The 27,275-nt window shown below is 38.9% G+C and overlaps 1 protein-coding gene across 1 annotated transcript in view; it reads left to right on the top strand.

Annotated features, from left to right (window-relative positions):
• The window catches only part of LOC150090185 (transmembrane protein 98-like), a 55,118-nt gene that overhangs the window by 14,781 nt on the left and 13,062 nt on the right, over nucleotides 1–27,275 (top strand). Inside the window, exons 3-4 of the mRNA XM_090390192.1 lie at nucleotides 10,949–11,068; nucleotides 19,714–19,920. Of these exons, the coding sequence (XP_090246318.1) occupies nucleotides 10,949–11,068; nucleotides 19,714–19,920 (327 nt within the window). The remainder of the gene's footprint in view (nucleotides 1–10,948; nucleotides 11,069–19,713; nucleotides 19,921–27,275) is intronic.

Below are 27,275 nucleotides of genomic sequence, written 5' to 3'. Positions count from 1 at the left end.
CCACCACATCCAAACTTCACTTATTGACTGGGGATTGACCACAGGGCACAACGCCCTGTGGTCCCAAATCATCGCAACTTCTTGCAGCGACCACCAAATATCAACTACAAGGATAAATCAAACAAGTCCCGATAATCCAGAACCTCTTTCTTCCAAACTTTATGAAAATGCCTTCACAAGACTCAAACCGCTCAAAAGTAAGCATGGAAAACGCTAAAAGAAAACGCTCAAAAGTAAGCATGGAAAACGCCAGTTCCAAAAAAGCACAACAAGAAGTTAAACTAGATCGCAATCTGGATCCAAAGAACAAACTGAACAAAGGAGCCAGCAGTGCGACTGCATGGAGGAGGAGCATGCTCTGGACCTCCGCACTGCCAGTGGGCCTGTCCTGCAACAGGTGCTCACCTGTTGCAGGACAGGGTGAGCACCTGTCTCCAACTCCCTACCTAACTCCTTGTTCAAAGAGCAAACAAACAGGGTTACAACAAATCTCCGTGCCGAAATCGTCTCCTTATGGAGCAAATTGGAGACTATCCTCCTCTACACAATCGGAATATGACAAAGCAACTGCCAAGTTGGAGGCCATCCTTTCAGAATTTGATTTGCCCTTTCAGAGGGAAGGGCAAATCAAATGCCACAGCGTGCCCCTTCCTACACACAAGTGCTGAGGACCACACATTACCAGATGCAGACAGCAGACCTCTAGTGCACAATCTGCCAAACGAAAAACGCTCCTAAAGCAACCACATCTGGTCGTTCTATGCCCTGCGACACTGGACGAAATGCAATCCAGCAAAGAGCTCAAGACACAAGTAATCGCCAATCTAAGCAATTACTTCAAGACAACGAGGATAAAAGTGGTCAGGAAGACCAGAAACACCGGCATACTAATAAAGACAGAGACAGAGGAAGAAGCAGAAAAGATCATCAATAACCCAAAAATCCCAGAACTAGTCCTTACCGCGACCTTGCCCAAGCGAAAAGGACCGTCCATAACAATATATGACTTAGAAAATGACCTGGCACCAAACGAGTTGGCAGACGAAATCTACCAGAGAAATTTCTTCAACTCTCCACCTAACTCTGACCCCCCAAAACCTGCTCATCCCAAAGTACTCCTACAAATCTAAAGATGCTAGATCCACCAACTGGATTGTGGAATTTACCCCTGTGGCCTGGCAGGCCCTAAAAGGACAGACAAGGATCTTTGTAAACCGGCGCAGCCACCGCTTCCGCGAGCACATGGGTGTGCTCAAATGCTTCCGTTGTTGCAGATATGGCCACACTACACATACTTGCACACAAACGGCACCAATGTGTGGTCGCTGTTCTGAAAAAGGCCATTATTATAACAACTGCCCAAATAAAAGAACATAACCAGTTTGTACAAACTGTAAAGGCCTAAAAATGGACTCTGCACATGCCAAAAGAGACGGCAAATGCCCAGTGTACATTAAGGCTAAGAGTTTATACCAAGAAAGACTCTATTATGGGGACATGCCTTAAGGAGTACAAAACCACTCAGGTTAAGTTCATACAAATAAACGCACAGAGGGCCAGGGCAGTGGCCGATCAGTTACGACTTAAAACTGAAGAGGAGAACGTTGATGTCTTAATTTTGCAAGAACCATATGCCCACATGAAAATGGTCCAGAAGTATCCCCTGAAATAAAAGATCATTCAGGCAGAGAATGAGACTTCCTGGGCAGCCATTGTCATCCGGACTCCAGACATCACAGCTACTAGAATTACACACCTCTGCGCTGCTTGGGCCGCATGTGCTCACATTGTTACCGCCATAGGAGCCCTTTATGTGGTGGCCCTGTACTGCCGCCCAGGTGAGTACATCACCTTCGCCATAAATTACCTTCACACGGCAATCAACACCTTTCCAAACTCGAGAATAATCATCGGCGCAGACGCCAACTGCAGGTCCCCAGTGTGGCACAGTCATACACCTGATCAACCGGGCACAAGGAATGGGCAAAAACTGGAGGAGTTCCTGGCAAATGCACCAATAACGGTATTAAACATCCCACACAACCTGCCGACCTTCTGCAATACGTTGTGGGAGGCAACTGTAGATGTCACCATCAGCAATATTACTGGGTGGTCGGTCCAAGATGCCTGGACCACCTCCAACCACCGTGCCATAACCTTCCAGCTTACCCGCTCACTAACTAGGAACCCAGTACCAAGACAAATACAGCACAGGTATGCTATTCAGAAAGCAAATTGGGACACCTTCCAGACTGAAATCTCAGCTGCCTTACAGGAACATAATGCCGAATTCCAGACTACTAGCAACCCAGAACTCCTTCAGCGGAAGACAACAGCCCTCATCACTCAGGCCTGTGAAGCTGCAATACCTAGGAAACACCCAGTCCCTGGTGCAGTGCCATGGTGGAACCGGGACCTGCAGCACTTTAGAAAGGAGACTCTGATACGACACAGGGCATTTCAAAGGGCCAGAAGATCTTGGCCAGCTGCAGAAGTGAAGGCCTTACAGCAGCAGTACAGAGAAGTGAGAAATGCCTACACCGCACAAATACGTTACTGCAAACAGGAGACTTGGCAGCGATTGGTCACAACTACTGGCAATAACAACCCCTGGGGTGGTCTACAAGATCACCACAAACAAGTTCCCTCGGGGGGGGGAGTTGTCGCTACTACTAGAACTCCACAAGGTGCCATGACTACAAACTGGGAAAGCACCATAAACAATATTCTTGACGTGGGCTTTCGACCACCGGCCGAACCACAGACTGACAATCAGAGGAAAATGTGCCAGGATAACATGACCTACAATAACCAAGCAATGGAACTGCCTTTCACCAGGGAAGAGCTAATTGCCGCAGCATCAACTATCAGAGGAAATAAATGCCCAAGGCCAGACCTGCTAGAACCAGAAATTGTTAAAAAGACAGTGGAACATGCCCCTGACCTGATGCTAAATCTTTACAACAAATGCCTCCATGCAGGAGCCTTTCCAATATCATGGAAGGTCGCCAATGTCAAACTTATCCTAAAAAATCCTTCCAAGTCGCCTATCCTCCCAGACTCTTACAGGCCTATAGCCTTGCTCTCCGTGGTCAGCAAGCTCTTTGAGTGTCTATTACATGCTCGTCTCCAACATCACTACAATACTGCAGGAATAACAACGCCAACCAGTTCGGCTTTCGACAGGGTCATTCTGCCATAAATGCCCATCAGCACCTCCTGGGGAAGGTGGAGAACTGCAACAGAAAATACTTCTTGGCGATCTCTGTGGACTTCGCTGGGGCGTTCGACACACTTTGGTGGCCGAGCGTCCTGGCCAGACTTAGAGCAGCAAATCTTCCCAGCAACCTCTATCAGACCTTACAGAACTACCTATCCAACAGTAGTAGTGAATAGTAGTTATAGTAGTGAATGTGCCCTATCAACCCCTCTCTAGAACATCCACCAGGGCTGCCCACAGGGTTCGGTCCTGGGACCATTCCTATGGAACGTGGTCTTGGACAGCTTCCTCGTCTCGGACCTCAGAGAATGGATGCTCAGATATTTGCCGACGATCTCATTCTCTCTGTCTCAGCAAACTCAAGGGCAAAACTGGAAGAATCTGCGAACCTGGCCTTGGAGCTACTGCAGAACTGGGCAAAACAGAATCACCCGAGAATGTCACCAGAAAAAAAAACCAACTCAGCCTTTCTGAGAGGGAACCTGGACCTACAACGGCTGCCTTAAATTAAGATAAACCAGACAACAATAAAATTCTCCAAACAACTCAGGTATCTAGGATCATCCTAGACCACAACCTATCCTTCAAAGACCACCTACAATACATCTGAACCAAGATTAGGAAATATGCTGCCCTCGTTGCTAGGGTGGCTTGAAGGGACTGGGGCCTTGGCCGGCGTACGCTACATATCTTCTACAAAGCCATATTCATACCATCATTACATATGCCTCTGCCGCACGGTATCACAAGGCTACTACCGTAGTTAACCGACATATCATCAACTTAACCCAAAGATCGATTCTACTATTTACTTCTCGTGCCTGCAGCACAGTGAGCACCCATGCTTTACAGGTCCTGACCGGAGTTCTTCCCCTTGACCTGTAGATTGTGGGCAAAGGATTACTTTACCACCTGGCAAAGGGCACCTCAAGGACTTGTCTTGGACATACAACTGACCCAACAAATAACTGCACTGCTGAAAAGAAGAGGCTCTACGCTCACCTTCTGCAGGTGTGGCAAGAGAGATGGACAAACTCCCACACAGGGGAGATAACCAGAAAGTTTATACCTGACGTCGGCAGGGTCTACCCTAAGTTCCCAACATGGTTCTCCCCTGGACTCCATGCGGCATACCATCTCACCGGACATGGTGCCATCAATGCCAAACTTTTCCTTTTGGGAATTGAAGGCAGTCTGGAGAGCTGGCAACATCTAATGTATGATTTCCATCTTTATGACGACCTCCGCAACATCCTAATAACAAAGATCCTAGAGGATGGGAGCACAACATACTGGATACAAAACAAGAGTACCTGGCTTTCTCCTGCTACGCCCAAGAGCTCTTTGCAAGAAGACGAATGCTCGCTGCAATAGAGCACAACTGAACATACTTAACAAATGACAAGAACTGACTTGACTAAACAGGACAGGACCTGATCCCATGAGTAATATCCCGAATGGGAACACCAATACCACTGAGGACCAACTGCAGCTTGCTGCTGGCCATCTTGGCTCTCAAACCATGCTCCCTTGCATGGTCCTATATTTTCCCCTCTCCTCCGGCAGGGGGAGGGAACGGTCTTTTCCGTACCCTCACCTCCTTGTCACTCCTCTCTTTGCCTGGTGGGCATGGGCCTGCCCCACTGATTATCTGGGATCACCTTCTCTATTGTCCCCATATTTCTGTCTTTTCCCCAACCTTCTGTCTCCCCCACTCTACCTAATACACTAACATATACCCCACATAACTTGAAAAATTTAATGACTAAATTTAATTGCGTTCACACTAAACTCATTTGGCCTTTCTAGTCAGTTTTCTTAATCCCTACCGAGCAAGAAAGGTGGCAGGACCTGCCAGAGTAAATATATCTAAATACTAGTGTACCTGGTCTGCCTCCACGAGGCATAGTGTGGACAATGTTGGGCCCCAGCAGGGATCTAGCGGCTAAATGGCCAGAAGAACAACGATACACAACACAACACTACACTCATACAATATTCATACACTTTTAAATCTCTGGCCTTTACAGGAACTGTTACACCCACAATGAAAGCAACGCAGAGATAGGGGAAACCCCTGGTGCCATTAGACATGAACGCACTATACACTAGCTTTGCGTTATTCGATGCTTATCAAGGGAAAACTATTCCGATTGAAATCTATCATTTACTTTTTGTGTTAATATTAAAAAAACAATTTTTTATTGCACTTCGATAGCACGCTACTTTGTACTAAGTAAGTCTCCTTTTGGTGACAGAAAGAGTTGTTAAATAGTTGGTTAATAATTCTGTAAAGGTCATTTATAAATTTTGTGACGAGAAGTATTTTTTAACCCGACAAGGCTGTACTCAGAAACCCAGTGTTGAGGTGGTGGTGGGGAGGCACCTGCGTGGAGTCTTGCACAGCCCTCACTCTTCTCCCCCAAGACTTTAATTGCTTCTCCAGGAAGAAGTCGGAGTCACTTCTCCCACCCTTGTCATTCACAACAACTGGAAAGACTCAGCTAGACAACTTTTTCATTAGTTCCTCAGTTTTAGGCAAGCCGGGGTTCTAGAAACTTTTTTTCAGTTACCATATAGCTCTCTATTTTTCAATTACCATAAAGCCCGCATTCGTGACTGCAGACCCTTCATCCTGAATGCCCGGCATTCAGTAGTTGACCAATTTATTTATAACTAATTTTTGTTCTTTGTGGCCAATTTTCATGTTGAATTGTTTATTCAATGATTCTTAAAGACTTTAGGAATACCATTGGCAACTGATGCAAGAAAACAAGCTTATACAGTATCAGACAAAAAAAAAAAAAAAAAAAATCAAAGCCAACACTTCCTATTTCACTTGTCCATCCCTCTAACAGTTCATCAGTTTATTCAAACTACCCACCTGGCAAAGGAAGGATGGATGTAACCACCTCTGGCTAAAGCCAGAGGTGGTTGCATCCATCCTTCCTCGATTTCAATTTATGCTCCCTTGTAGTCTGAGTAGGAGGAAGGATTCCATCAGCATTGAGCATACTCAATGCAGTCAAGGTCTTAAACACCTCAATCAGATGCTGCAGTTTGAAAAACTGAAGCCTTTCCTGATAAGAGCACCCTTTTGCTCCCCTTATCAATCTTGTCGCTCTTTACTGCACCCATTCCAACAGCTGCACATCCTTCCTAAAAGCAAGCTTCCAGACCTGTATGCAGTACTCAAAATGTGGTCTAGTCATTGCCTTACATAATGGAATAATCACCACCTCATCCCTGCTGACAAAATTCCTATATATCATTGACAAAACCCCATGAGCTTGTCCTTGCAACCCATCTGCACTGTTCAGGGAAGTTCGTATATGGCTGCACAATTATCCCCCAGGTCTTTTTATTCTTCACTGCCTTGAGTGTGGTATGACTCAGTTTTTCAGTTCTTCCTTCAGTCATTGCAGATTTGCCATTTGTACAAGAGCATTTTTATAGGTACTTTGCCATATGATTTGTCATGGTCAATAAATCCTAAATGCAGGTTCTTGTGATGTTTCTGTGATTCTTCTTATAATTGTTGTCCTATTGCAAATTGATCTAGGCATCCCCTGTTTGGCCTAAAACCTCACTTTTCTTCCTCAAGGTTACATTCATTATTTCAAACCCTCTTCTTGAAAGATTTGAATAATTTTTTTCTGTTATACTGAGAAGTGAAATTCCTTTGTAATTTCTCATTCAACTTTATTTTCCTTTTTATAAGTTGTGGAGTTAATATTCTGCTCCAGTTTTCTAGAACTTGTTCTTTGGAAATTTTTATCTGAATAATGTGATATAACCACTATGACACTTTTATTCTTCTGGCTTTCGGCATTTTAGGTATAATTTCATCTACACATTATCTTTCCTCACTTATTTTCCATGACTTTTTCTATCCGAGCAATATAGATGGTAAGTATCCAAAATTTTCCCCACTCTGCTCCTTTCTTTTTCTTCAGTGATATCTCTTCAGCTCCTTCATTTAGAAAATCATCTTATTAAAATATTTTCTCTTCTATTTTACCATTTTTGATTACTTGAGCTATTTTCCCTCCTAATTGTTTAACTGAATGCCTAAACATTTTTTCAATTTTATGATACAGCAGTCCCTCACCATCAGTGGGGGGAGGTTTTACTCCCAAGAAATGTCGCAAATAACAAGGTTTGGTGCCCATATGAAACCAGGAGTTTCATTCTAAAATATGAAAGAGGAATACTATCCTAGATTTGAGTCTTTTTTATATATATATATTATATTGAAGTATAGTGAAATATGGATCTAAATATGTGTAGTTTCTGATAAAAACAAAAAATTTTTAAATCAAATATATTTTATTGAAATTATCAAAAGTATTCCATTGGTTACTAGTGCCTGGTGTTAAAGAGACTAAAACTTTTGATGGATAATTGTTTCTTTTTCTTTACAAGTTCTTTGTGACTGTTTTTATAAGATGCAAGCAAGTGATCGATGTTTCTCTTAAACTTGATGCTTCACTCCATATTTGGATTGAACAACTATTTTCACAAAGTTATTTGGATAGTGTGAAAATTTCATTTAAAGATTTGATGTTAAATTCTGGTCTAACAGCATCAAACACAGGATCATTTTGGTTCTCACTGGACATTGCAACCATTTCATCCAACTCTTCTATGGTGAGCTCTTCAGCATGAGTCTTAATTAGTTCCTCAATGTCTGCTGTCTCTGTCTTCAGATCCCTCACCTTCTATTACTTTGCATTTGAATTTCTGTTACCACATCATCCATATTGGAGATTTGTCTCTCATTAACCACTTCTGGCCATAATTTCTGCCAACACACATTAATAGTAGATTCCTTTGCCTCTTCAACTGACTCTTTATGTTGATCGGGCATTCAGGAATATTATATAATTTTTCCTACTTTGGCTTACGGATAAGCTTGAATCCTTCTCCATTTTAGTTAACAAGCCAGTGAACGTTCTTCTCACATAATAGGTTTTAAAAGCCACAATCACAACTTGGTCTAGTAGTTGCAAAAGTGATATTGTATTTGGTGGCAAGAATAAAATTTCAGCTGCCAGATGTTAAAACATTAGATTCTCTGGATGTCCTTGAGCATTATCAATTATAAGAACTTTAAATGGCAATGATTTCGAAGTTAAGTAAAGTTTTACCTCATACAGAAAGCAATCTCAGAACCATCCTGTATAAAGAGAAGCTGTTATCCATGCCTTTTGATTTACTTTCCAATAAATTGGGAGCTGTTATTTATTCTTCCCCTTTAATCTGCATGGATACAGTGATTTGTAAACAATAATCGGTTTGATTGGGTTGCCTTGTGTTAACACAAAACAACAGAGTAAGCCTGTCCTTGGCAACCTTAAATCCAGGAACAGATTTTTCATGTTTTTCTAGGTAAGTTCTGGAAGGCATTGTCTTCCAAAACAAGCCACTTTCATCCACATTAGTAGTAGTAATGGAGGCATGTGATGCAAGAAAGCAAGCGTATGAGCTTATGTAGCATCAGCCCAAAAAAAAAAAAAAACAATTTCACATATCCATTCCCTCTAAAAGTTTGTCCAATTCCTCCTTGAATTTATTTAAGCTATCAACTTCACACAATGACAGATGGAAGTTTGTTCCAGCAATTAACCACCTGCTGGCTAAAGGCAAATTTCTGCACATCTAGTCTACAACTGTCTTTCCTCAATCTGAAGTTATGCCCCCTCAGGTTCATAATCTGAGCAAGCGGAAGAAGTCCCATCAGAATTCAGCATGCTCAACCCATTCAAGGCTTTGTACACCTCAGTCAGATCACCATGTAGGTGCCTAGTCTCTAGCTGCTACAGTTTGCAGAACTTAAACCTTTCTTGGTAAGAGGACCCCTTCGTTCCCCTCACCAATCTTGTTGCCCTTCTCTGTACATGCTCAAGCAACTCTACATCTTTCCTAAAATGAGGCCTCCAGACCTGTATGCAGTACTCAAGGCATGGCCTGACCATTGCCTTATACACAGGGATAATCACCTCCTTTTTCCTACTAGCAAAATTCCTGTATATCATTGACAATACCCCATGACCTGCTCTGGCAGCCTGTCTGCATTGCTCAGAAAACTCATATCTGACTGCACAATTACTCCCAGATCTTTTTCATTTTCTACCACCCTAAGTGTAGTACGACACAGTTGGTACATTTCTCTGGGGTTATTTCTACCCATATGCAGTACTCTGCATTTGTCAATGTTAAATGTCAGTTGCCACTTCTCAGCCCATCTGACCAAATTTTTTAGATCCTGTTGCAGTAGCACACTGCCATTATTGTCATTAACAACCCTGCCAAACTTTGTATCATCTGCAAACTTCGACATTAAGCCTGATATACCTTCATCAATATCATTGATAAATATACAAAACAACAGTGGACCCAACACCGTGTGCAGTGTCCCACTCTCTGTCTTCTCCCACTCAACCACCCTTTTATCCATTGTAGTAACTTACCCTTAATACCATACTGCTCCAATTTGTACAGTAGTCTTCCATGTACAACAGTGTCAAAAGCTTTCCTGAAATCCAAGTAAATGATATCAAAATTAAACATTAAACCATTGCTTGGGCAGATATCCTTTATCCACAATTAACTTTTTTAATTTGTCCCGAAAACCTTTTTGCAACCATAAAATCTGCTGATGCAGATTCACCCATGAGCTTCACATTGTGGTGGTTTATGATACGCGAGCTTAACAGAACTTTTTGTTTCTGCATTTGATCTTCAGTCCAAATATTTAATGCCTTTACATTTTTTTTCAATTTTAATGTTGCGTATTATGGTACACTTTTTCTGCAATAGATGCACTCTCAGAAACACTGTTGTATCTTTTCTTCCATTTTTTTAATGGATCAGATATTGGATTCATTGATTTTATAATGTTTGCAACTGAAACTAAGCTCCCTCTCCTTTTGAAAGTTTATCTAACGACTCAATTTTACTCGTTAAAGTCATCACCTTCTTCAGTCTTTTAACAATTCCTTTTTGCTAAAACTCATATGTTCATAGAAAATTAAGCTGTCAAACAGTAAAAACGAGATAGATGCACACTCCTGCTACAAATGCATAATGCAAACTGATAATTTCACACTTGATCAACATTAGGTGTGTTCACATTTGGTCGTGACTATAGGCCACAGCACATTAACATTGACATTTTAAGCTTATAGAATGCAACTGTGGATAAGTTAAACTGCGAATAAAAAATCTGCAAATAGTGAGGAGTGGCTGTACTTGTCCTTTCCAAAATCTTTCCAAGATTTTTATTTAATCTCTTTCACACATATCTTAGCCATTATATGCTTTTCTGTACATTCCAATAATTACTAGTTAGAGGGGAAAACAAATCTTTTATTTTTCCCTCTTACTGCCTCTTTAACTTCTTGGATTTACCATGACATTCTGGATATTCATGCCTGTACACAGCCTTATCCACACATTTCTTTTTGCAGCTTCCACCTTTCCAAGTTCACTCAAAATTTGCCATCATTTACCTTAATGTTATCATCAGAAATGTTTTATAATTTTTGGATAAGATTTCTTTCCATACTTAATATTGTTGGCAATTCTGAAAGTTTTTAAATTTTTGTCTGTACTGCCAGTAATAAAAAAAAAAATAGTGATTTAATAGTGCAATTTAATTGGTTAGTTAAAAAGCTTAGAAACATACATCATGGCAATATCCTTAATATTTTTAATTGTACCCAGGCCAGATATTCATCTGATCAGTGGTCATGAAGATAGTCCTGACATGGAACTTGATGATGTTAGACTCCATCCAAATATTGAAAAGATATTAGCAGATGAACAATGGGTTGATGATGCAACGTATGTATCTTGTGTAACTTTATAGCATGATTTTGAAGTAATAATTTATTATATAAAAAATATTCTTCATGTTACTGATAAATGAGTTATATTTACTGTTTGTTTTATAATTAAGTGATTTTTTTTATTATGTTTTCCCACAATTAATGCTTAGATATGAACTTTCATCCAGCAAGTGAAGGAAAATAAGTTGTCAGTGGATAGGTGTGTGTGTTTCCTAACAAATCGAGAAAAAAAAAAAAAAAGAGGAGGAGGGGAGTATTGTCAATAAAGCCTATATTGTCAATAAAGTCATGCTTAACATCTCTTATAGTGACATTTCTATGTCAATGAGTAATAAACAGAAGAAAAGATCATTAAAAAAAAAGAAAATGTAGTCCCTGAAATATATGAAATTTATTAGTTTAACACCATTTAGAGGTTATCAATTCCTGCTATCAGCACAAGTACTAAAATGAAATAGTTGGCCACATTTATTGATTTTTATTGAATCCTTTCATCAAGCCAAAAATGGAGTAAATAATACATACTATATGAGGTTGTTGGATCTTTCGTATCAAACAATACTGAACTAAAATTTATATATATATATATATTGTATGCGCCGACCAGGGTGGGTAAAGTGCCTGCCTGGCAACCCAAAGGTCGCAGGTTTGAATTCCGCCTCGGGCTTGGATCAGAGTAAATGCAAAAACTTTGGGAGGTGCATTATGGCCACAGAAGTCGATGTGCCAACAACTAACAAAATATATATATATATATTGTATGTGTTATTTAGTATATACCATATAAATTGATGTCTTCTTTTTTTTTTTTTTAATTCAAACTAAATTTATTCTTTCAAGAATTTTCAACACATTAATAAGCATTACATTACAGGATCTATGAGGGGTGATCAAAAGTTTGGGGAATGAACTATTATTTGGGAAGTGGTGAGCTTGCCAGCTATCTCTGATTCCAATGCTTTTGTGACTTTTGGAAACATTCCTGATTAGTTTCTTTTAGAATTAGTAATAGTTCCCGTGTTACATTCTGAAATTTTCCTCAGTCATTGCAAGTCTGTCTTACTAAATCCAGTAAATATGGTAGACCACAGTGATGGGGTGCTTTGTGAGAAATTCTTGATTTAAGGTGTCATGTTTACAGGAGGCATTGTCATGATGCAATTTCCAATTCCCTGAAGTTCACTTTTCTGGCCATTTTCTCTGAACAGCACTGTGCAATCACTGTAGAGCCATTTATAGTGTCCCTGGTTCACTGTGTGACTATGCAAAAAAAATTCATAATGAACAGTGCCCCATGAATCAAAAAATAAAGTAAGCGGAGTCTTTACCTTTGATCAAGACTGGCTTGATTTTATGGGCCATACATATGGATCACAGCAATACACAAAGCAGGTCAGCAGCAGCCCATTGGTGAGGATCATGATGCGTGAGAATATGCCACTCTGTGATCATCATTGAGGATAAGGCACAAACTTGCTTGAAATATGTCACATTCCCAAATCATGTATTAAAATTGACTTGCCCGATAAAAATACCAGTTTAACTAGCAACTTCATGGATAGTTAAACATAGGTCATTCCTGATCAAATCATGGACACAAGCGATTAAATCATTGGTTTTTTATGTTGAAGAATGGTCAGAGCAAGTATGATCTTTGATGGATAAGTGGCCCTCTTTAACATGTTCACTACTGCTTATATTTGTGAGTGTCCTTTATTTGTGCCTTGGAATTGCTTCTCTGGGATTTAAGGAGGAACTGGACAGGCATTTGGAGGGAATGGTGTGTTTTTTTTTTTTTTTTACAAGTAGGCAATGCTTTTTAGTAAATGAATTTCATCTATGAAGATCACCCCATATAATGCTGACATCTGTTTGTAACATTCTAACATCAACAGATGCATTTGAATAAGATTCAGAATTTGTATCACTTGAATAGAATTCTATTTCAGTATCAGCTGACATATTATAAACAGCTGATTGAATATCATCAGCTTCAACATACTGTCCAACCCCTTTCCTTTTCAGTCCTGATAGCCCAGGCTGTGGATCTATTATAACAATCCTTTAGGGTAAAATTTTATAGGAAAACACTTTTTACATAAAGTTTTATCAGTAGACATGCACTAAGGATGATGTTTTGTTTTTCACAAAATAAAGAATTAAAATTCAGCAAGCATAATCTTCAAAAAAGTTTACATTTTCTTCTTGTGGAAAATGCTAAACTAGATAAAATAACTTCAACATAAGCAAAGAACATATGAAATTTGTGAACCAAGTATACAGCTTTTATAGCACTCTCTAGACAGTGCGATAAATGCTAAGCAAAATCCTAGCCGTAATGCAATAGCCCATGGTTCAATCAGTGCACTGATTTTGCTGAGTCATTCATTTCATCTGCTTTTCTCTTCTACGGCACTCATTTATTGACTGCAATTCAATGGATGCATATTTTCTTTAAAGCATAAAAATTTCAGTTTATTTGAATTCAAGTTTGCATTTTGACAGCAAATATGTTAAACTTTGTGAACTACTGAAAAGTCTTTGAAAGATGCATATCTCTTATCTGAAAGCTGTTTTTAACATTTCATGGGTTTCTTTTGCAGTTTTCACTAATTTGAAACAAAATTTGATGCAACTTTGCTGCTCAGTAAAAAGAAGGTTAATATGAAACAAAACACCTTTTATTCAGCATGTGCTAATTCAGACATTGCAGATAAGTGGGCGATTCATGTGGTATCATTTCTAGATGAGTCACTGAACTTTCTGTGACAAGTCACACCTTACTTTGATGCCACAAGTTCAAGATAAAGTCAGTCTCTGTTTTGATTACCTCATATACTAGTCCCTCAATTACATGCAACTTTACTCATAGTTAGTACAACAGGTAGAAATTAGTGCTAACTGCAATTAATATATACTAAATCTTTAACATATATATGGCAATATCATTATCAGAGGTTAATGCTTACAAGATTACCTTAGAATAAATTTGTTATTTAAATTAAATGTTTTTGTGGAACAGTTTTGCCCAATTTTGTGTACTTTTTCTAACTGAATTGCTGAAGTTAAACATAAGGCACCTGAGTTGGATGGGATCAATCCAGTTATATTAAAGGAGGCAGCAAGCCCTTAGCCATGATTATGAGGACATCCCCACGGACTGAAGATATGCAAATCTATCCCCAATTCACAAAGGGAGATCGAAAGGTGACACAAGTAATTACAGACCTGTTAGTTTAACTTCTGTTACAGGGAAAATAATGGAGTCACTGATTAAAGCACTGCAGGATCATCTAGATAAGACTGCAGTTGTAGTTCAGACACAGCCTGAACTACAATTTTCCTGACTAATTTGATTGAATACTATGATGTGGTCACAAAGGAACTGAATGCAAATAATAATTTTGATATCATATACTTGGATTTTAGGAAAGCTTTTGATACTAATTCATAATAACTGCAATAATGCTACACTAGCCATAAAACTGATACTTTATTAAAATAAAAGTGGTATAGTGAAAACTGGATTAAAATTAAACTGGTAATAAAATAAAATACACTATTTATACAATAAAATCATAAAAATAAAGCATATAAAATGAAATAAAACACAATATAAATCACAGAATAAAAGTGAAAATAACTGTAGCTTTTAAAGGCATCCACCTCCTTTATCAACAGTAATACTTAACGTGCTATAATACATCCTTAAATATCTGCAGGATCACGGTTCACAGCATGTGTTTTCGCAGGAACAAGGGCAGTATCTTCCATACATTGGAACCGGACATGGCTCGGGAGAGTGCCAGGCAGAACCGTTCATCCTGTCCAAGAATCACAGTTTCAAAGAGGGGATGAATACGGATTCCACTGTCTGTATTAATAGTGTTACGTTCAGAAGAGCAAATCTGCAAACTCTCAAGCCATTTGCAGTTCCAAAATCTATGCTAACGGTCAATAACAACAGCTTTGTCTATAGAGATTTGGTGGTTCTTCTCCCAGAAATGTTTGGCCACAGCAGATTTTCCATAATCTGCTGTCTTTATCGCATTAATATGTTTCCCCATACAGGGTGTCTCAAAAATATTGGTACAAACGTTTAGGGGAGGTAGGTAACATCTAAAGGAATGTGAAACGCTTAGGAACCCATAACCGGAAACGTCACTGTAAGTCGGTAGACAGCGCTGTTCATCAGTTCGTGAGAGGGAAAATTTCAATGTTTTGTTCACGGATGAGGCTTATTTCACTCGAGAAGACTTATTCAATCAGCACAATCCTCATGTGTGGGCTCACGACAAGCGACACGGTGTGCGCCCCCATGCGGCACAACATCGCTTCGCAATAAATGTGTAGGTAGGTATGGTCGGTGACTGCTTAGTAGACCCATACCTGTTACCATCCTGCATGAACTCCACTAAATATCGGATCTTTCTTGAACAAGTTCTACCAGGGTTACTTGACAATGTTCCAGCAAATGTGAGATGCAACATTTGGTTTCAACATGACGGGGCACCTGCCCATTATGGAAGGTGTGTTCGTGACCATTTGAACAGGTGTTTTGGGCGTCGATGTATTGGCCATGGCGGACCCGTTGCCTGGCTCCCATGCTCACCTGATTTATCGAGCCTTGATTTCTTTCTGTGGGGGGGCCTCAAATCTATCGTGTATGAATCGCCTGTGGAGACTGAAATGGATCTCGTGGCGAGACTCATCTGCGCTGCTGCTGCTACTTTCAAAGAAACTCCAGGTGTGTTCGACCGTGTCCGTCAATTCATGCTGCGTCAGTGTGATGCATGCATCGCGTGTCATGGTGGAACCTTAGAGCATCTGTTGTAACATCATGAAATGCATCCATCTCGTACTTCATTGTTAATATTATGTCAAATAAATGTTTGCCACTAATTACTGTCTTTTGTCATTTCTGCTTCTTGTGCCTCTGCTACTACTTTCCCATGACGTTTCCGGTTATGGGTTCCTTTGCGATTCACATTCCTTTAGATGTTACCTACCTCCCCTAAACGTTTGTACGAATATTTTTGAGACACCCTGTATAATCTTTGAAATGGCATTTTGTGGTAACGCATACTGTGAACCATGATCCTGCACATATTTAAGGATGTACTATAGCATGTTAAGTATTGCTGTTGATAAAGGAGGTGGATGCCTTTGAAGGCTACGGTTGTTTTTATCACTTTTATTCCGTGATTTATATTGTGTTTTATTTCATTTTATATGCTTTATTTTTATGGTTAAATTGTATAAATAGTTTATTTTATTTTATTTTAATTTTTTTAATTTTAATCTGGTTTTCACCATACCATTTTTTATTTTAATAAAGTATCAATTTTACAGTTGGTGTAGTATTATTGCAGTTGTTATGAATTTGAACATTCCAAACCCAAGAGGCCTGTTCAAAGAAATAGCTTTTGATACTGTTGCACGTGGAAGACTACTGTACAAGTTGGAGCAGTATGGCATTAAGAGCAAGTTGCTACAATGGATAAAAGGATGGTTGAGTGGGGAAGACAGAGAGTGGTAATCAGTGGACACTGCTCTTTGTGGACTAATGATATTAGTGGAGTCCATGTTGGGCCCATTGTTGTTTTCTGTATTTAACAATAACAATGATATTGATAAAGGTATATCAGGCTTAATGTCCAAGTTTGCAGACGATATGAAGGTTGGTAGGGTTGTAATGACAGTAAGGACGGTACGTACTGCAACAGGATCTAGAAAAGTTTAGCAGATGGGCTGAGAGGTGGCAACTGAAGTTTAACATTGACAAATACAAAATACGGCATATGGGTAGCAGTAACCCCAGAGTAACATACCAACTGTGTGGTACTACACTCAGGGTAGTGGAGAATGAAAAAGACCTGGGGGTAATTGTGCAGACAGGCTGCAAGAGTAGCTCATGGAGTCTTGTTTTTTTTTGCTGATACTATATAAGCTTGCTTTCTTGCATCATACAAGGGAGTATCAAAAAGTGCATACCCTTACCTAGAAATAATTGCCTGGTGAAACTTCACAGGAACTTTAATCCTTTTCTGTGTACTAATAAATTCAAGGATGAACTAGACAAACTTTTGGAGTGAATGGATGGGTGAAACAGGAAGGGGTTTTTTTTTTTTTTTTTTTTTTTGCTGATGCTATATAAGCTTGCTTTCTTGCATCATACAAGGGGGTATCAAAAAGTGCGTACCCTTACCTAGAAATAATTGCCTGGTGAAACTTCACAGGAACTTTAATCCTTTTCTGTTTACTCCCCATGTATAGTAACACATTTCTCCCATCTATGGATCAGTTGTTTGATGCCTCGATCATAGAAGTCCACACATTTTTTTCCTGAAACCACAGTTTCACTTCATTGATGACTTTCTGAGATGAATCAAAGCGGTGTGCTTTCACTGCTTTGACATGTCTTTAGTCTCTCTCTGGTACACCCAGCATTCATCATTTGTTACCAACCGATCAAAAAAGTTGTCAACATTGCTTCTGCAAAGCCATCAGCAATCTTGGAACCCATCATGTAGAGACCTTAGACATGTGCAGATGGTCGTGTAAAATGCTGTGAACAGACCCATAACTAATTCCCACTGCATTTGTGATGAAATTAATTGTCACACGTCTGTCACTGAGCACCAACTACTCAATCTTTGCATCTCACTGTGTGTGGATGTTGATGGCCTTCCTTCTCTTGTCTCGTCAAAGACACTTGTACGACCACACTGGAACTCCCATTTCCAATTTTTTACAATGTCATAGGATAGAAAATTCTGTCCACACACAAAGCTTTCATTTCCTGAGCTTTTTTTGCCCTGCAAATTCAGGAACTTGATTACTGCTCGAACCTCCACTTTGTCAACCATAGCATCCTTCCTCAGATTGCGGGCTCCACCTCTGGTGTACGATCACCTACGGGGAATGAAATTTCACATGTTAGTTACTGAATATATAGACAACTTATATTAAAACGGCATCTTCCTACTGACGTTTTATCTAGGTCAGGGTATGAACGTTTATGCCTCTGCTAATTTGCTAATTTTATATCTGTTTCTACTGACATATTTATGTGCATTTTTATATTAGATCCAATATTAAAGTTATGGATTTAAGTCTGTTGTTCAGTGACCACATCAAATGAGTGACTCTTTATTGCTATATTCCCAAACTAAATAAACTTTATGCCAAAATATAAAAATTAAGTGATTAATAGAAACAACTGGTAGAAATTAAATAATAATAGTTTTTTTTTAAAAAAGTTGTTATTACAGGGGGTCCTTGTTATTCAATGATAATTGGTTCCAGAAAATTCCACTTAAAACAGAGACCAAATTTTTGTAATGTGTATTTGTACATTGTAAAAAATGGATTGAAGGAACTGAAAAATGAGACTATTTTATTATACATTTTTTATTATATGTTGATCAATGTAAGGTTAAGTAAAGTTCATTGAAGTTATACTATTTTTCAGTTTTACAAATAAAGAGTGAATCCAGAGTTCAGAGTTATGTGGGTTTTTTTTTTTTTTTTTTTTTTTGCCAAATTTTTTCTGATAAAATTGTGTCATAATATTTAGTTATGTCCTTAACTTTTGCTGTAAAATCATGAAGAGGCTCACTCTCACAAAATATTCAAGTGTTTGGTCAACTTTCTCAAGGGCTTCCTTTAATTCTTTAATTTTCAAATCCTCATAACTGTGGGGACTCACAAATATACTCAGATACCGGGGACACCATATTTAATTTTGAGGCGATGTCAAACTTAGTGTAGTACAACCACTAAGGAGGACCTAGACAAATAGACTAAGATTTAATCCTTTCATCAAGATAATTTATTTACATACTTTAAGCCGACCGGGCTAGCCGAGTGGGTAAAAGTACCTGCCTGGCAACCCAAAGGTCGCGGGTTCGATTCCCGCCTCGGGCTTGGATCAAAGTACTGCAAAAACCTTGGGAGGTGCAATATGGCCACAGAAGCCGATGCGCCAACAACTACCAAATCAAAAAAAAAAAAAAAAACATACTTTAATCAGGATAATTCATTTGCAACTTTGTCAGGGATATGATGTGTTATGCATTTGATTCTTTCTTTCTTTCTTAGTTGTAGTTACTGCATTTTATGTCAGTTGTAAATGGGGTTGCATATGATGATAGGATTGGCATGGATCTTTTTTTTTTTTTTTTTTTTATGAAAACCCCAAACACGAAAGGTATCAAAACCTATAGTACTTAGTACCGTGCATGGGTTGAAGGAGAAGTATGGGGAGAGGGGGATGCCGGAAACTTTGCTCTAGAGACTAAACATGGGTTTCACCACTTCAAGCCTCCAATAAGCAAAGTGGTGGTATTTCACCGGTTGATGAAAGTCATCTACCACCTTATAGGACACAGATAGGATCTGTGTCCTATAATTCAATCTAGTATCAGATACAGCTAGTATGCTTAAAAAATTTCACTATGATAAGTGTTTTTATTGTATTTTGAAATATATTTGATTGTGTTATTAACACTGTAAAAATTCTGCTGAAATAAAGATATTTTCAAATGAAATAAAAATTTTAATGTGATTATTTTTGTTAATATTTCAAGAAATTAAGTATTCTGTATAAAATTAATTTTCTTACATTTTTCATTTTAGAGGCCTTATTCCTCATTGCCTGGCAATTTTAAAAAAGTGTCACCATCTTACTGAAAGACTTGTAGCAATGACTATGAGTAATGTATCCCAGCATTCCCAGAAACAACTGGGAGAAATTATTGATGTTGCTAAAAAAATAAGTCCTCGTGTTGATGATGTTGTCAGATCAATGTATCCTCCATTAGATCCAAGACTGTTGGAAGCACGGTTAGTTTTTTATTATTATCTAAACAAAAAAAAAATTTTTTAATTCTGATTGAATTTTTGAGAAGCGTACATATTATTGTCCTAGTTTTTGTCCTATTATATGTATAGACAAGGTGTTGCAATAAAGTTATAAAGTTCCCTGACTAGTGAAATAAAAAAAACACATGGTTGAAGGAGGTTAAAAATATATTTTTTTTTTATTCAAAGTAATCACCACCTGATTGAATGCACTTATTAAACCAATCAAAAAGTTTCTGTTTAGGCAGATACATTTTTCTTTGTCTTCAGCACTGTGCAATCTCTTTCCTTTGAGGAGAGTTTTTACCTTGGGAAAAAGGAAGAAGTCTGCTGATGCTAGATCAGGAGAGTAGGGTGGATGGTTTATCTATACAGTGCCATGTTTTGTCAGAAATGTCTTCACAACAAGGTTGGGGCATTGTCGTGCAACAAGAACCAGTTGCCTTTCTCTTGAAATTGCAGCCTCACCCAGGAAATATACATCCATAGTCTTTGAAACTAAAGTCCACCATATGCTCTGATATTCTGTCTCTGGATCTTACTGAAACACCCAACACTCATTTCTAGTGACAATACAGTCAAGGAAATTATGATTGTCCTAACAAGTATGAGTGAAGACACTCTTTGTTGCTTCAGCTCATCCATGAGGCTGTGCAGCACAAATTTTGCACAGACCTTCCTTTTCCCTAAATCTTGATGTAAAATTTGAGTCTCCTTATTCATATCCAACATATCAGCCATCATTCTGAGGGTCAAACAGTGATCTCTTGCCACATTTCCTGAATTTTGAAAATCTGTCTCTCATTTTGAGAGAACCATTTCTTGGGTCATCACAACCATCCTCATGTCTGTCTTTGAACTGCTTATACCATTCAAATACACTGATATGACTTAATGTCTGTTCGAGGAAGTTTGAAGTACAACATACCACTTCTATTTATTTTCAGATTCATCGAAAATGACCACATGACTACTAGGAAAACAAAATTGAGAGTTTGGTTTTTTTTTTTTTTTTTTTTTAGGAGCATTAGCAGCTAAGGCCATATTGCTCTGGGGATATGCGGTGGTCATTCCCTAACCTTTCCGCATCCTCCGTATTTGGTGGTCACGGGCTCGAACCCCTGTCTAATCAAGAAGCATGTACTACGCACTGCTGCTCCTGCCCACCTGGCTACGGAGGCACCAACATTGAGAGTAGGAGTGTGTTATAGGCCTAATGACTGTGATGAGCATACCAAACAGCTATACAGAGAAATAGTGGTCCAGAAAGTTAGAATATCTCATAATGGAGAATTTTAACCTTCCAGATGTTAACTGGCATTTGTGGATTGGTCACTCACACACTAGCAAATTTTTTGTGATTTCTTGGATGACTGTTTTCTACAGCAGTGTGTTAGAGAGGCAAGAAGAAACAATAGTCTTAATCTGGTTATCAGTAGTGATTCTACATGCATTAAGAATCTGCATGTAAAAGACCCACTGGGTGGCAGTGATTACAGTGTACTAATGTGTAATTTAATTAAAGACATAACTACTGTCAAGGGTAAAGGGAAAGGCTTTTGCTATCATAAGGTTGAATAACGAAGTTGCATTCTAGTAGGGTTTTCACAATTATCATGTAGTATTTAACTACTTATACACATTTATTTTGACAGTTGGAATGTTCTTAGTTCTAATAGTCAGCTGATTGTTTGCCTATGCTACAGCATAGCTTAAATACTTAACATTTTATCTGGCTATAATTTATTCATTAGGGATAAGCCTGCATTGCATGAGCCAACATGAAAATATGTTTAAGAAAATTCAAAAATCATTAATATATCGGACATTAGCTAGACATTGAGAGAGGAAGAGGGATAATAGCATCACCTCACTGAAGATAAAAAAGAAAAATAAAATAGTGCAAAACTAATTGAATAATTCATATGTATATATATATTCCATTTTTATATATATATATATATAAATGGGACATGGAAACAAATGCAAAACTACCCTGTAAAGAAAGCATATCCCAAGTAATCCTATGATGAGCAAGCTAGAGATGTCTGAAAGATCTGGCAGCGACGAAATCATTGCAGCACAGCAGAATGCTGATGGTGATGTCGGGCCCGGCAGGGAAAGTGTCAGGGCTTCCCAGGTTGTCAACTTGCAAAATATTTCTGATTTTCTGATAATATTGGTCAATGTAACTCTTGCACATACCTTAAGAGTTCTTATCTGTTACCCCAACTGGACGTATTATCTAGATGTTCTGGGGGAAAAGACGTTTCACGTGAGCAGGTAGCTAATATCAGGGAAGAGAGCCTAAATAACTTCAAGGGTTGTGTTAGGGTTGTTAAATATACAAGAACAGTAAATCTTAATTGTTTATACAGTAATGTTAGAAGTGTCGTCAATAAAATGAGCGAATTCGAACTGCTGGTTAAAACAAGTAACGCGGACATAATAGGGCTTACGGAGACGTGGTGCCACCCGGAAATTGGGGATGATGAGTTTCAGTACGGCTTGTATAATGTATTTAGGAAGGATAGAGTAGATAGAAGGGGTGGTGGGGTAATGCTTCTTATCAGAAGCAGCCTGAGTGCGACGATAGCTTTCCCAGATTCAGACATTTCACATGCTAGTATAGAGTCTGTATGGTGTGAGATAGTTGGAAACAAAGGTACAATGCGAGTAGGCGTAATCTACAGACCAGGTGATTGTGAAGACTATGACAAAAGCCTCTACATGCAAATGGAATGGGCAAGTAAGCGTCAATGCCTTATTATGGGTGATTTCAATTTGCCTCTAATTGATTGGAGTAAATGGGAAGGAAACTCGACATGGGGAACAAAATTTTTAAATCAACTAGATGACTGTTATTTGTATCAACATGTCAGGGAAAGTACTAGAGAAAAGAATATCCTAGACCTCATCATCACACATGAATCAGATGACATAACAGGGCTGACAGTAGAGGAACCAGTAGCAGGAAGTGATCACGGAGTTCTACGGTGGATGATGACGAGAGAGGTAGCAGAAGTAAAAGGCAAAGGAATGGGGTTTAATTTCAGAAAAGGAAATTACGATGCCTTAAGGTACTACATGGCCTCTATTAACTGGGTAGATATCGCGCAGAGAATGAATACAATTGAACTGTGGTACGCTTTTAAAACATTAATCACAGATGCCTTGAATGCGTATATACCATTAAAAAAATACTCCACGAGAAGGGTTCCAAGTTGGATGAATAGTGAAGTTGCCACATTACTTGAGCAGAAAAAGGTGGCATGGAAACGTTACAGAGCAATAAAAAGTACTGAAGCATATAACAGCTACAAGGTGGTGTGTAATAGAGCCACAGAAAAGGTTCGACAGGCAAAGGCAGTTTATGAGAAATCACTAGCAAACAGAGCAAAGAGGGGGGATAAGGAATTCTTCACATATATAAATGCCAAGAAGAGCAGGACAAACCAGATCGGACCTTTACGTAAGGGAAAGGGGATAGTAATAAATACACCAGCTGCCGTTGCAGATGAACTCAACAGTTATTTTGCATCGATATTTACAAATGAAAAGCCTTTTGTGGCAATGGGAAATTGTGGGAGCAAAGTTAAAAAATATGTAATTAATGATATTGAAATTTCGCCAGATTATTTAATGAAAAAACTTTCAAGCCTACAGACTAGTAAGGCTCCTGGAGTTGATGGAATATACCCTATAATCTTGAGAGAGGCGGCAAGCGAGTGCATTGAACCACTGAGGCTGGTTATGCGAGCATCACTAGACTCTGGGGAGATTCCCTTGGATTGGAAAAGTGCAAATGTATCTCCCATACATAAGGGTGGCTCTAAAAGTGAAGTGGGAAATTATCGACCTGTCAGTCTGACTTCAGTAGTAGGGAAAATCATGGAGGCATTGATCAAGGGTGGAATTCAGGATCATTTGGATAGAATTGAAATTCTCAAGGATACTCAGCATGGTTTTGTAAAGGGAAAATCATGTTTAACAAATCTGGTTCGCTATTTCGAAAGGGTCACTCACGAGCTGGATTTAGGGAATAATTTCGACATTGTTTATTTAGATTTCAGCAAAGCTTTTGACTCAGTCCCACATGAGCGGTTGCTTTATAAGCTGGAACAGGTCGGAATCACTGGGAAAATCCTTAGATGGATAGAAGGATGGCTTCAGGGCAGGAGGCAGAGGGTTGTGATAAATGGCTATTCCTCAGATTGGGTTGATGTAAGAAGTGGGGTTCCCCAAGGATCAGTATTAGGACCACTGTTGTTTTTAATTTTCATAAACGACATTGATGAAGGGATAGAGGGCGTGATGTCTAAATTTGCAGATGATGTTAAAATTGGTAGAGTAGTTAATGATCACTGTCAAGCTGAGCTTCTTCAGAGAGACCTAGATAGACTTCAAGAATGGTCAGAAAAATGGCAGCTGTGTTTTAATCCAACAAAGTGTAAGGTATTACACCTGGGAAACAGTAATCCCAAAATAACTTATTCACTTGGTGGAGTTCAACTAAACCCAGTACTGGAGGAAAGGGACTTGGGTGTTACGATACGGTCAGACATGAAATTCTCTGAGCATTGTAAACAGGTTGCAAGGAAGGCCCATGGTGTCCTATCGATGATCTATCGAACTTTTGCAAGTAGAGATAGGGACGTGATAATCCCATTATATAAGGCCTATGTTAGACCACACTTGGAATACTGTGTTCAAGTATGGAGACCGCACCTAAAGAAAGACATCGAGCTTCTTGAAAGGGTGCAAAGAAGGGTAACTCGCCTGGTGAGATCGGCAAAAGGGCGTCCTTATGAAGAAAGACTTCGAATATGTGGGTTGCAGAGTTTGGAAACTAGACACCTTAGAGGAGATTTGATTGAGGTGTTTAAGGCTCTGAGAGGCATCAGTAAACTGAATGAGGACAAAATTTTCAAGATTATAAATGATGCTAGAACTAGGGGACATAAATTCAAGTTACGCGGGGAAATGTTTAGATTGGACTGCAGGAAGTTTTATTTTAGCCAGCGAGTTATAAATTACTGGAATAAGTTGCCTTCATGGGTGGTAGAGGCCGACAGTTTGGGGAAATTCAAAGGTCATCTGGATAGTACTTTCGGGTAAGGGAAGCGCATAGGATGATAGGATTAATTTCCTTTTTATTTAATTTTTAATTTCATTTTATTATTTTTATTTCTTTATTAATTATTATTATTTATTTATTTAATTTTTGTTTTTATCATTGTTTTGTTCGGATTTTTTTTTTTTTTTTTTTTTTTTTTTTTGGCTGGTGCAGCATAAGCCATAGGCTTTCTTGCACCATACGGCCGTTACTAATACTAATACTAATACTAAAAATCCATGTTGTGGAATCGGGACAAGGAACTTACGAACAATGCTGAAATGTGGAAAGCTGGAGAGTGACAAAAGAGAAATGCACAGGAATAGTACTGATGTGCTTGGAGTGGCGGAGATAAGATGGAGTGAAGTAGGCAAATTTGTAAGTGGAGACTATAAAGTTGTGCATTCTGGAAGTAGTGGTGGTTGGGGGGGGTGGCAATAATTATGACAAGAAGATTCATGAGAGCACTAGTTATTTTTGTTATTTTGGTTTTTTTTTTTTTTTTTAGGAGCATTAGCAACTAAGGCCATATTGCTCCAATGATATGCGGTGGTCATTCCCTGACCTTTTCGCATCCTCCGTATTTGGTGGGTACGGCCTGGAACCCCGGTCTAATCAAGAAGCATGTGCTACGCACTGCTGCTCCTGCCCACCTGGCTACGGAGGTGCCGAGAACACTAGTAGATGTGGAATCATTGATTCCACATCTACCAGATTTGTGGCAAATCCGGTTGACATGGTAATTATGCCAACCTCAAATAGTGCTGATGAATTAGTTGAGGATACATATGAACAGTTGGAGGAATTAATATGGTAAATCAGATCAAGAGACAATGTGATAATTATGGGGGATTGGAATCCTGTGATTGGAGAGAGAGAGAAGGGAAGAAAGCACTGTGGAGAACTTTGGTCTGGGTGTGAGAAACACAAGAGGTCAACGCTTACTGGAGATTTGTACAGAAGAAAGTCTAATGGTAGAAATACGTGGTTTAAGGCACCACTCCGCAGAAGATATACATGGAAGAATCTGGCAACTCACGAAGGTACCAAATTGATTACATCTTAGTTAAACAGAGATACCATAATCAAGTGAAGAAAGCAATGTCCTCTCCAGGAGTGGACGGAGATTCAGACCACTCACTCGTGAAGATGAATATGGAACTAAAATTGAAGTGCCTGAATAAAAGGAAATTATTCATGGGATGGAATGTTGAGAAATTTAGACAGCAGAGTATAAAAAATGTGTTTCAAGATCTGACCAATATTATCACTGCTGAGAAGACTACGAACTATCTGGAGAAAAATTGGTCTTTAATCAAGGAGATGGTTTGTAAAGCTGCATCAGTGGCTGTGACTAAGAGTGAAAAAATTAGGAGGAAGCCTTGGATGACAGATATTTTACTGCAGAAAATGGATGAGGAGGGGACTGAAAGGCCAAAAAGATGATATCATATATTGAAGAATTAAATTGATAGGAAGACTAAAGAACAGTGGTGGGCAGAGAACTGTCAAGAGATTGAAACACTCAAACAACAAGGTTGGGTGGACTTGGCGCATAGAAAAATCATAGAGTTAATGAGAAAGAGTAGCAGAATCCAAATGAGAGCAATGTGAGATGAAATGGAAATGAGTACTGAACTTCGAAGAACAAAAGGAAAGATGGGAGAGGTATATTGAAGAACTTTATGATGATCCAAGCATGTGCACATGGAGGAATATGGCACTAGAAGAACAAGAAAACATGGAGGAGGAAATATCTAAAGATGAATTCAACACAGCCTTAAAGTCCCTTAGCAATAACAAAGCACCAGGAATCGACAACATACCTGCAGAGCTTTTAAAATACAGTGGAGAAAATCTGAAGAAAGCCTTATTTGAACTGATGAAGATGATATACAGGGATGAGCGTTGGCCAGATGAATTCTGCACATCAATCATAATCCCCATACCCAAGAAGATGACACCAACAGTATGCCACAACTACAGAACTGTCTTATTACCCATGCATCCAAGATTCTGCTGAAAGTTATCAAAGTTCATATGGAGAGTCATATTGAACAATTTCTGGATGACTCACAGTGCGGTTTTTGCAGAGGCAGGTCAACGAGAGATGCTATTGGAATGTTGAGAGTGTTAGGAGAGAAAATGTATAACATGGAAAGAAACTTCTGTGTGTTTTTTGGATTACGAGAAGGCATTTGATAGGGTAATCTGGAGAGGA

The sequence above is a fragment of the Mastigoproctus giganteus genome, chromosome 2 (genome assembly GCF_048544385.1).
Source record: "Mastigoproctus giganteus isolate SK-2022 chromosome 2, ASM4854438v1, whole genome shotgun sequence".
Classification (NCBI taxonomy): Eukaryota; Metazoa; Arthropoda; class Arachnida; order Uropygi; family Thelyphonidae; genus Mastigoproctus; species Mastigoproctus giganteus.
Note: the sequence above shows the minus strand (reverse complement) of the source record. Positions and strands in the feature narration are given on the sequence as shown.